We start from the raw sequence: 12,065 nt of genomic DNA, 5'->3' as shown, positions 1-12,065 counted from the left end.
GTTAGAAACTCATCAAACTTGGGTAGACTATTACAAAAAAAGAATTCTCTGCATAAATGATGAAGGAGAGACGATCCAAATCCAAGGTATCAAGAGGAAGGTATCTTTACGCTTTATCTCAGCAATGCAAATGAAGCGTTGCTTAAGAAAAGGTTGTCAAGCATATGCAGTTAACGAAGTAAGCAAGGAAAAAAGCCCATCCCTAGAGCAATATCCGATATTATCTGAATTTCCAGATGTTTTTCCAAAGGAACTACCAGGATTACCACATGAAATGGAGCTTGATCTCACAATAGAATTAAAACCAGGTACAGAACCAATCTCTTAAACACCCTATAGAATGACAGCGCCGAAACTCAAGAGTTACAAATTCAGCTGAAGGAACTATTGGATATAGGACACATCCGACCTAGTATTTCACCTTGGGGTTCACTTGTAATTTTTTTCAAGAATAATGATGGTCCCTTGCAGCTATGTATAGACTATCGAGACTTAAATCGGACGACAGTAAAGAATAGGTATCCAATGCATCAAATTGATGACATCTTCGACCAAATGATAAGGGCTTCTATCTTTTCAAAAATCGATTTACGGTAAGGTTATCATCAATTAAGAATTAAGGGCAGTGATATTTCTAAGACTGCATTCCAAACACGCTTCAGGCATTATGAGTTCACGGTAGTATCATTTGGGTTGACCAATGCACCAACAGTATTCATGAATCTTATGAATAGTGTTTTCCGCAAGTATCTCGACCACTTTGTACAAGTCTTCTTAGATGATATTCTCATCTACTCCAAAAATGAGAGGAAGCATGAAGAACATTTGCGAATAGTATTATCTTGCCTCAGGCAACACCAGTTATATGAGTGTTCCTTCTTTCAAAAGAAGATTCATTACCTAGGTCATACTATATGGTGAAGGAATCTCAGTTGATCCTGAAAAGGTAAAAGCAATAATGGATTGGCTGATACCGAAAAATGTGCATGAAGTACATAGTTTTATGGGTTTAGCAAAAATTGCAAAGCCTATCACAACCCTCCAACGTAAAAGAGTTAGGTATGAGTGGACTGGGGAATGTCACATCGCATTCTCTGAGCTTAAAAGATTGTTGACCAGTGCACCAATCTTGCGAGTACCTGATATGGACAAAGATTTTACTGTATGAACTAATGCATCCAAACAAGGATTAGGTGCAGTACCTGATATGGACAAAGATTTTACTGTATGAACTAATGCATCCAAGCAAGGATTAGGTGCAGTATTAATGCAAGATAGAGGAGTAATAACATATGCCTCCAGGAAGTTAAAACCCCATGAAGAACTCTACGCTATGCATGATTTAGAGTTGGTTGTTGTATTACTAGCTTTAAAGATATGGAGACACTACCTCGTAGGGAGAAACTTTGTCTCAAAAACGACCACCAAAGTTTGCAATACTTGTTTACCCAAAGGGACTTGAATGTTATACAAAGACGATGGAATAAATTCTTAAGTGAGTATGACTTTGGAACTTCATACCTTAAAGGGAAAGAGAATGTAGTGGCAGATGCTCTAACTAGAAGAACAAGGACCTTTTATCTTATACCTATCAAGGTAGACTTGAGAAAGCGAATGCTAAAACATCTCTTAGAAGATACCTGGTATTCAAAAGTACAATCTGGACTTGATAGTAAAGGTCCAAAAGGACCTACGTTTGAGGGGTATGAACTAGAGGATGATGGACTTTTGCGATTCCATGGAAGAATGTACATCCCTGAGAGTGGGGATCTCTGAAACACCATCCTTAAGGAAGCTCACAGAGCATTACACTGTGTGCATCCAGGTGAGGCAACGCAGAGCTCTGCACAGTAGCTTCTGATAAATTGTTAAATTAATTAACAATTAGGAGAAATAATACCAATCGCTGCAATAGGATTCAGTTTTGGAATTTTCACACCCACTAATCATGTAACTCTTGCTCCTGTGACTTGGTTGTCACACACCCTAGAAATCCATCCTAACTGCATCATAAGGGAAACTGGAACTGGGCATTTGCTGAGCTAACTTTATTTCTGTTTGACTGAGTTGACTAGACCGTTGACTGAGCTGGTTGATCTCTATTTGACCACAGTCTATACAGAATTGACCAAGGGTTTGACCGCAGACTGTAGCCCATTGACCGCAGGGCCAAATTTGATTGCAGGACAAATCTTTGACCAGAGTTTGACTTTTTGACTTAGTTGACAAACATTGACTAGTTGTTGATTTTGACCAAGTTTGACTAGAATTTTGACTTGGATATTGACACAAATTTCTAAACAAATTCTTAATTTGTAAACCTTGCTGAAGAATAATTTCTCCTAAAGAAAAGTTGTTGGGTTTTCTCCCAAGGTTGGGTTTCCCACAGTAAAATTATTGTCTCTATTGTGCATGGGTGTCTTTATATGATCTTTACTGTTTCCACTGCATTTACCATTGATATTTTCTTAAGTGTAATTGCTCAATGATATCAGTGGCATAAGAATACTGTATGAAAATCATTAGGAAGTAATTATCTGGCAGAAATTATATTCTACTGTGTATTTTGTAAAAAATTCAACACCCTTCAATTGAAAAAATCAGAAACAATTTTTATTTCAAATTTGACAAGTAATTTTTTTATTTTTATTTTCATTTGCATGGGAGATAATTGTATGCCCTTCTATGATGAGCTAAAGAGCCCCTGAAGGGCAATGATGACTTCAAATTTGAACCCTGCCTCCTAGGATTGCTCAGTCAGGCCCCCTCAGCCCTATATACAATGTATTGGCCCCTTCACGATGATTGAGGCTTCAGATGTGGACACTCCTTTGCCCCCCCAAACCCACTTTTGGCCTCAGTTTCTAGTTCCAACATCTTTTGACATGCTCTTGATGAGATTTCAGTTACGTGTTCATTTTATGCCACTGTCTCTTTCTTTATTTGAGCTAGTCTTTTATCTTGGATCTTAGATCTTTTCCTGTTACTAATAGAGTAGCATTAGGAGTTGTTTCTGTACTCTTCCACTTTGTATTACACCAGTTATACTCTTTTAGTCCCATTGACCTACTTTGGTCATTCATTGGACATTAATAAAATTATCTTATATTATATTATTTGACCTACTTATCATATTCATGCCATAAATGACAAGCACAAAAGTCTTCTGCAAAACAGTTATTAGCACTAATGCCAAGAGAACATAAGCTCCAACTGAGACTGAAGTCCTAGATAATTATCCTTGAAAAATAGTTTGAAGTGCTGATAACCTGTACAAAATCTATGTCTAACATTTCTCTAGTGAATTGAATAGAGATTGAATACAACAAAACAAAATTCTTTTACATAATAAAGCCGTATTAAATCAGAGTCATAAGAACTTACATAAAGATCAACAAGAAATCATAGACTGCATTAATGCCATTTCAATCAAAGAGAACAGAAAATAAAAAATATCAGCAGAATTTAACCCTAAAATGATGAAAATGAAAATAGTAAGCAATTTGTTAAGAGAAAGAATCGATGGTTTGATAGAAAAAACTTACAGGCAGCTGCACCAAGCCATGGTAGAAGTATTAACAGAATCAGCTGATATGACTTGATCACTGGTAAACGCCTCCTACATTATAACCATGTAAATTGTCAAAGAAGCATGTAAATAGCCAATAGTCAAGTAGCTACATCTATCTATCTAGCTTCAGAGTCGAAAATGTAAACAATAAATTAAGTAATCACCGCAATCAAATTCTGTTCATCTTGCTCATCCAAAATAGACCTTCAACACTAGTTCTGATTTAAAATAATCTCAAATAGGACAATGCAAATTAGCCAAGAGTCAAGACCCTAAATCACAGTACAATGAGAAAACGACAAAAAATTATGAAATCAAAAGGTTAAGAAGGCTCTACTTGACAAACAAATAATAAAGTCGATAAGCTTGTGCAATCCGGCAGCTCATCAGCAAACCAAAACCACATGGGCCTTCTAGCCATACTGCGCACATGGTTCAAAAATAACCATTCCAATTCAGCACACTCTGTTACTAACTTCCGATAGAATACATCTTTAAATTATTTTTAAAAGGCAATTCCAATATAATAAATGTGTATATATATCATTAGGTGCTGTAGATCTAAAAAAGAGAACATCGTAATATTGTCACTGAAAAGAAAAAAGGATACTCCTTAACAGAATCACGTTCAGTTTTAACCTGTCCAAAGATAACATGACTGCCAGAAATGTCCATGTCCAAACTTCAAAAGGTTAATTGACATCTGCATGCACAAGGTTGTACATATTGACATCAGTTTGATTAACAATTTGCTATATCATTAGGAAGAAAAAGTTCAGATGTCTCTGTTAATTATAGAAGCATACCATAAGCGATATCAAAAAAGTGATGCTGCCAATAGTCTGTATAACCAAAAGCTGAAAGTGATTTGTTTTTAACTTTGGGACTTTGTGAACATTCCATGCAAAGGCTGTGCCACAAAGGAATCTGCAACAAAAATTACTTAGCATCACTGGTCTAGGAGTCATTCCCATGCAAGAGAGTAATTGATGTTTTGAGAAATTTAACGCACTTGCGAAGTAAACATTTAAGTCTATTTCTATATAAGTTATAAAATTCCAACAGAAGAATGGAAAATTTTCTTATCTATATATAAACTTGACAATAAATTTTAATGCCTATGATATAATTAGAACACACTATGTCTTATACCCAATTATATCAATCCAAGATAAAGTTGGTTCAATAAGCTTGATAGTCTTTAATGTGGATACTAGTGAGCATAGTATACTCAACCTAGCACTTCAAACTTTGTGAACTAAGGGGGTAGTGACATAAAGATCCTTCAGCTTGGTTCTCACGCTGTTAAAGGTGTCTCTATGCCATCAAAATCGCCCATGACTTGCACTTGGCCTCATCCACACATACTCATGGATGTTTTGAAACCAAGTCTCCATGTTAATGCAAGACCAATGTACTGCCTTGTTGTGTTTGACCATGATTTGTGTATTTTAAAGAGGATGAGCCTGATATTGATATCGTTGTTGACATTGACAGTTACCCACTTTGACCACAACTTACAAAATATTATGATTTTAATAAAAACATATAATTATAAATTATAAAAAATTAATAAATAAGAAATTAACCCTAGGTGACACCCAGCAAGGGGGGTTCTCCTTGACTTAGGGAATTCAAGCAAAATAGATTTAACATGCAGTAATTCACCAAAATTTTCTAACCAAAATTTGCACTTAGACAAGGAACAATAGAAAACACCTATAAATATTTCATCACATATAAAACCATAAAAGATACGCAATAATACTCACAAATTTTCCAAGAAATTGCCTTCTTTCAATCCCAAAAAGATGTCTCCAGTACACAAGCTAGTCTCCAACAGCAATAGCTCCAGAAAAAATCACATCTCCACAAGTAGTGAGTAGCAAAGGCTAAGTCGAGCTCTCTCTAAGGAGGCCAAAATACCAAAGATGATGATGAACAAATGAATGGAGTGATCCTCCTTTTATAGAAGGTCTATCACTTCCATTAATCTAACTAAAAGCCCCTAAACAAGTTTAATTTTGAGTAGACACAAAGTAAATGGGTTACAAGCCAACCCAATAGCTCAACAAAATAAAATATGCCAACATTTGCCCACGTGTGAGCCGTAAGGCCTCTCTAAGCATGATGTCATGCCCTTTTAGGGCTAAAAATGCTCCAAAAGTGCAATGCAAGGGTTGGATGTGTCTCTAAGCATCATGATCAACCTCAATTTGAGGAAGGGTCCTCAAATCAAGCCTCAAAACATCTCCATGTATCCAAAAGCTAGCTTTGGGTGCCTTGCGTCATCTCCATGGTTGCCATCTAGACAACAAAGCGTATTCTCTCTCCAGGGTTAGGGCTCCATGAGGTAATACAAGCCCTCCTTAATCATCCTGGGGATGATCATCACCTTTTGGGCTTTAAATCAAGGCATGCCCATCAAGTAGTGGCAAGGCCAGCTTGAGGGCATGCTACATCTGCTAGGTACATCATCACGAATCCTCGATGCCAAGCAAGATGAGCTTAGTGTTCTAGCATCGAAGGGCACTTTGGCATGTCCATCAACTACCAAGATCATCAAAGTGCCCAATGCTCTATTGTAGAAGGGCAATGTTGTCTCTGCAAGGCCATCATGCTCTCAAAAAGTGTAGTATGGCTTGGGCATCATGTCGAGTAGGAGTAGAATAGTGTGCCCTCAAGGCCTTGGTTACTCTATGCAAAACCACCTGGAAAAATCATCTCAAACACAAGTGAAAACAACCACTCATTAGAGACAATAACCATAGATGCATCAAAGTGGACCATAGTTAACTGTTAATGGCATAATAATACTTCAAACCGAGATCATCTAAAAATATCTAACTAGACCAAGTCTCGTAAAAGTGTTCTCTATCTCTGTAAAGGTGGCTAGGTAATCAACCCTATTAGGTGCTTCCAGCCCCTGAGGGGAGGTGGCATTTCCAAGGTCAACCCTTCAATCCAGAGGTGTTAGTGACAATAGGTGGCAACGGAGGGGAATGACTCCATGTCAAAGTGCCATGGCCAAGGGACCAGCTAATGGAGGTCCACATCCTAAGTATATAGATGTAATGGAGGGAGCAATCACGAAGGCATGAGTTACCCCTTAACTAGGTCCTGCTTTTTCCACCCCTCCAGTGTGCTTTTTACTTCTTTTTGATAATGCTTTTACATGGTGCATAGCCCATGGATCGAAACTTGCTCTTTATGATATAGCATTTATTTTACCCCTTAAGATGAGTCAGTTTCTCACTCATCGGGGTTAGGACATGCAAGGGTTCCTTATAATGAGATGGATCATCAAGTGCTCAAGAACCGAGTGATGCCTAATGAGGGGGGTAGAGCTCATGCTAGGCTTTTTCCCACGCGTTAATTATGTCTTGGCCATATTTTTCCATTTAACTTTTCTTTTATTTCAGCCATCTTATGTTTTTTCATTCTTGTAATTGCATCAACCTCTAGGGAAAAGTTTTCGGGCCCTACTCACGGATGTGGATGTGTGGGTGCCAAATCTCAATGACAATTAACCCAAAGGATGGAGGTGGTATCAATGAATGATGAAAGGTGTTAAGTATGGAATGGTTATGGACACTCTACTTTAATCCAAGTGTTAGACACCTAATCCTCAGGGATTGGGTGAACAAATTGTAATATGTAAATAAAGGAAAATAAAGAGCTCTACTTTAATCCAAGTGTTAGACACCTAATCCTCAGGAATTGGATGAACAAATTGTAATATGTCAATAAAGGAAAATAAAGTGCTAGAATAGGAAGAGACCTTGGAATATGATGTTAGTTTATGTAGCTCGAACAAGTGTTCTAGTCTCAGATGGTGTCCATGAGGCTAAGGAAAACAGCGAATTAATTTTCTCTAATACCCATAAAAAGTTTCTAAGGAAAATTACCTGAATTACAATTAATTAGCCAGTTTATTAATTTTCCTAAGTCTAGCTTAGGGAAATAGCTTAATTAATCAGGATTCATTGAGTTAAATTTATTTTCCTCTAGTAACTTCTAGAAAAGTCATTTGATGGGGTCAAGATGATCCTAGTCATTGATTGAGATTAGATCATGGTCGTTGATTGCCCAATGAGACATTATAAGAGGAAATCGATAGGCATTTGGAGAACACATTAGAGACACAGATTTGCAGTGATAGCATGGAGGACACTGACAGCGGGGTTTCAGAAGGAAAATTGAGGAGAGAATTTCCGGAGAAATTCTTCACGAAGATTCCAGTTATTTCAAGAGAAGGAAGGAGGTTGAATTATTATGCAGAGATGTCGTATTAGCCATTGTGAGTTGCAAGGCAGCAAATCAATTTCCAGTTGTCGAAGGAAGTGTGCGTTGCTCTAGCAAGTTGCTGGGAGCAGAGGATATTGTCAAAACAATTTTTTGGAGGTGGTGCGAGTTCCAGGACAGGTTGTGTGCATTTCCAGTTTTACCAGTGCGTATTGCTGGAAGGAGGTGCGAATTGCATAGAGGAGAGTTGAGTTTGGTGCAAAGATTCAATTTGGCCAGTATAAGTGGAGTAAAAATATTTCCATAGCTTTGCCATTGAGAGGCAAGCAGTGTATGTAATTCTCAATTGTTGAAGATTATTTTTAATAATATAAACCTTCTTTTGCTACACTAGTTTTCCCCACACTGGAGTTTTTCCAGGGACATTTTTCCAAAATTATCGATGTTCATTATTTGTGTATGTGTGCAATATTTTCTCAGTTCCTGTGGTTTATTTATTTTCCGTGAAGTTTTAGTAGTGTTTTTATTCAGTATTTATTGCATACAAATTGCAGAAGATAAATAATCAAATTGATAGGAGAATAATAACCAATTAACTGCAAATGTATTAAAATTTCACATGGTATCAGAGAGGCTCTAAGGGCAAAAGAAGGCTCTGCGTAGGCACAGGAAGAGAAAAGCCAAGGGTCTAAAACCCTATTCATATTCTTCATATTTATTTGGGTTTCGCCAATTTCCAAGGGTTTGAAAATGGCCTTAGCAGGTTTGAGAGATCAAGACAGATTGGATGAACCTCAAATTTTGGTGTCTAGAAAGCCAGAATATCCTTACTGTTGAAAGAAAATGGTCTCAAGGAGTATGCAACCAGTGTGAAGAACGTTGTTAGAGATCTGCCAAAGATTTTAATGCCTGAGAATACTATTTGCAAGTCTTGTCAGATGGGTAAGCAAGTTCGAGTACCATTCAAGTCCAACAAGAACTCACCAACCAGGCCATTGTAATTAGTATATATCGACTTATGTGGCCCTTCAAGAACTCGAACACCTTCAGGGAAATTGTATTTCATGCTAATCATTGATGATTTCAATAAAATTATGTGGATTGGATTTTTAAGAAAAAAACAAAGGCCTTTGCGAAGTTTAAAGACTTTAAGGCCATGGTTGAAAATGAGACAGACTGTAAATTCAAGTGTATAAGGTATGATAATGGAGGTGAGTTCACTTCAAAATAATTTGATGAATTTTGCAAGCAACATGGCATCAAAAGGCAGTATACCATAGCAGATACTCCACAACAGAATGGTGTCGCAGAGAGAGCCAATAGATCAATTCATTAGTTAGCTAGAGCCAAGATGGATGAAGTAAATATTCAGCAGAGATTTTGGGCTGAAGCCATTTGCACAACAGTGGTGATTCTCAACAATGCTCATTTCAGACCAAACAGTGACAAAACTCCATATGAGCTTTGGTATGGCAAACCTGCTACAGTGAAGCATTTCGGAGTGTTCGGAAGTACATGCTATATCAAAAGGAACAATGAAAAGCTTTGTAAGTTCGATGCAAGAGCTAATGAAGGTATTTTTCTTGGGTATTCTCAGAATAGCAAGGGTTATAGATGCTACAACAATAATACAAAGAGCATAGTTGATTGCATTGATGTCAAAGTTGATGAGCACATTGAATATGAAGAAAATCAGCCATTAAATATCAGCTCCAATGATCCAATCAACAATGATGAAAAGGTTGACGACCCAATTTCAAATGAAGACAATGAAGAACTTCTCAGTCCTAAATCCAAAGATCCTGCAAGCTATGTGCAAAAACACCACCCAGCTGACCAAATTTTTTGTGATTTAAATTCAGGTGTGCAGACAAAAGAAAGATTGTTAAATCCCCCTAGACAAGTGCATGTAGCCTTGTTATCGACGATGGAACCAAAGGATTTTGTGCAGGCCAGCAAATATGATAATTGGTTAAAAGCTATGCATGAAGAAATTGACCAGATCGAGAAAAATCAGACTTGGGAACATGTTCCAAGACCAACAAACAAGAATGTCATTGGGACGAAATGAGTCTTTAGGAACAAATTGAATAAACGCGGTGAAGTGAGAAGAAACAAGGCAAGATTAATTTGCAAAGGCTATGAACAAATTGAAGGGTTAGACTTTTATGAAACTTTTGCTCCTATTGCTCGATTAGAGGCAATTAAAATGTTTTTAGCATTTGCTTGTTTCAAGAAATTTAAGATATATCAAATGGATGTTAAATTTGCTTTCTTAAATGGAGAATTGCCAGAAGAAGTTTACATTGAGCAGCCAGATGGTTTTCAACTATCAGATTAGTTTGATTATGTTTGCAAGCTGAAAAAGGCCTTGTATGGTCTCAAGCAAGCCCCACGAGCTTGGTATTACAAGTTGGATAGTTATTTCTCAAATGTTGTTTTAAAAGAGACACAGCTGATAGCAACTTCTAAGTGAAATCTGATAATGGAAAATTGCTAGTGGTGGTTGTCTATGTTGATGATATTATTTTTGCTAGTGACTTAAATCAACTAACTTGCCAGTTTGCAGCTAATATGAAGGTCAAATTTGAGATGTCTATGCTTGGAGAACTTTCGTATTTCCTTGGTTTACAGACTACACAATCTTCCAAAGGAATTTTTATCTCACAAAACAAGTTTCTCAAAGAAGTTTTGAAGAAATTTGGCATGGAGGAATATTCTTTGATAAGCACTCCAATGGTTACAGGTTGCAAGGTCAGCAATATTGATGCATCACCAAAGGGTATATAGGCAGGCCCTCATTCTCATTTGTAATCATCTCATATCTCATATCAATTCTTATACAATATTCAATATACAGTTACATGTCTTACAATGGACATTTACGTCCAATGGTGTAGATATTCCTTTACATCTATTCATATTGAATCTTATGATTATTTCATGTATATTTTTACTTTGTGTGACCAAGGTTCTACTATTATCTCTCCAAACTTCAAGATCTAAATAGTATTGTAACTCTGCAAAATCCCTCATGTTAAATGTAACAGCCCCGAGGGTTAGCTTAATTGGTCGAGGTCCATTGCTAAGGCACCTCGCTATTGGGAGGTCACAGGGTCAATTCTCCTCAACACCCTCGAGGTTAGGCTTTGATACCATGTTAATTTTCACTTAGGGCTATATTGTTCTTTATATATAAGTGCATATGATATGATGATGTTATGGGGTGAATGAATATGTAAATGATGAATTTATATATGAATGCAATTAGGTTTTTCTTTCTTATGTGAAGAATAGGTGGTTGATTCTGAATGGGCCAAATTACAGGATTGTTTCTGGGCATTGACTTTTATGCAATGGAAATTTGACCATCGTTGACCAAGGGTCAAAAGAATCCTTTTGACTTCGATTTTCTTGGAGAAGTTCTATCTCATCCAACTGCATTTTTGGGCACTAAGATCGAAATTGTTTGAGAAGTTTGACTGTTGTTGACCGCAGGTTTGACTGCATAACAAAGTTGTACTTTTTCTCCCTCCATTGAACAAGTTTGAACGAAGTTTTGGGAGTTGTTTTGACTGATCCTTGACCAACAAAATAGGCTGCATTGACTGGGCATTGACCGAATTAAATTGGAGCAAATTTGACCTTGATTTGACTATTGTTGACTTGACTGGTTAGGGAAGTCAACTATTGTTGACTTTTTGCAGATTTGACAATTGACCAAATTTGACTCTTCCTCATCATCTTTGACATTGGTATATTGATTTGACATTACATTGTTTGGATATTGGATATTGACATTGGATATTGGCTAGTCAAAGTTTGACTTTGACTCTTGGATGATGTACTCTCTCTGCTAAACATTTGAAGACAATCTAATAGAAGAAGATTTGCAAGGGTTTCCCCCTAGTGGGGTTTTTCCCTGGTCATTGACCAAATTTGTGTCTCTTGTCTCTTGGTTGTCTTTCATTGTGCATTTGTCTAATTGTTCTATCTACTATTGCTCTACTAGCATTGGATAATTGAAGTAAATTGTTAAATTGGATAATATTGGATATTGTTGAAGTGATAGTTGCAGCATAGAACAAATTGATGAAAAATTAACACAAAGTGCCTCAATTGCACCTTGACCTACTCTATGACTTAGTTCCGGAGCGTGATCTACCTCCGATCCAGAATGCACAGTGGCTCTGGATGGAATTCTCCCTTGAATTCCACCTACATCACAAACCAATCAACAACATGATTA

General features: G+C 37.0%; 1 protein-coding gene across 2 annotated transcripts in view; it reads right to left on the bottom strand.

Annotated features, from left to right (window-relative positions):
* The window catches only part of RGS1 (REGULATOR OF G-PROTEIN SIGNALING 1), a 217,142-nt gene that overhangs the window by 140,146 nt on the left and 64,931 nt on the right, over positions 1-12,065 (bottom strand). For both annotated transcript variants that reach the window (XM_089395130.1, XM_089395129.1), the window contains exons 2-5: positions 4,378-4,498; positions 4,211-4,274; positions 3,909-3,993; positions 3,546-3,619 (exon numbers count right to left, since the gene is read on the bottom strand). In XM_089395130.1, the coding sequence (XP_089251256.1) occupies positions 3,546-3,619; positions 3,909-3,993; positions 4,211-4,274; positions 4,378-4,498 (344 nt within the window). The remainder of the gene's footprint in view (positions 1-3,545; positions 3,620-3,908; positions 3,994-4,210; positions 4,275-4,377; positions 4,499-12,065) is intronic.

This window comes from Pinus tabuliformis, chromosome 1_2 (assembly GCF_031772625.1).
Source record: "Pinus tabuliformis cultivar Carrire ecotype Pingquan chromosome 1_2, CPIR1, whole genome shotgun sequence".
Lineage (NCBI taxonomy): Eukaryota > Viridiplantae > Streptophyta > Pinopsida > Pinales > Pinaceae > Pinus > Pinus tabuliformis.
The sequence above is the reverse complement of the archived record's forward strand: the minus strand, read 5'-3'. Positions and strand labels throughout refer to the sequence as shown.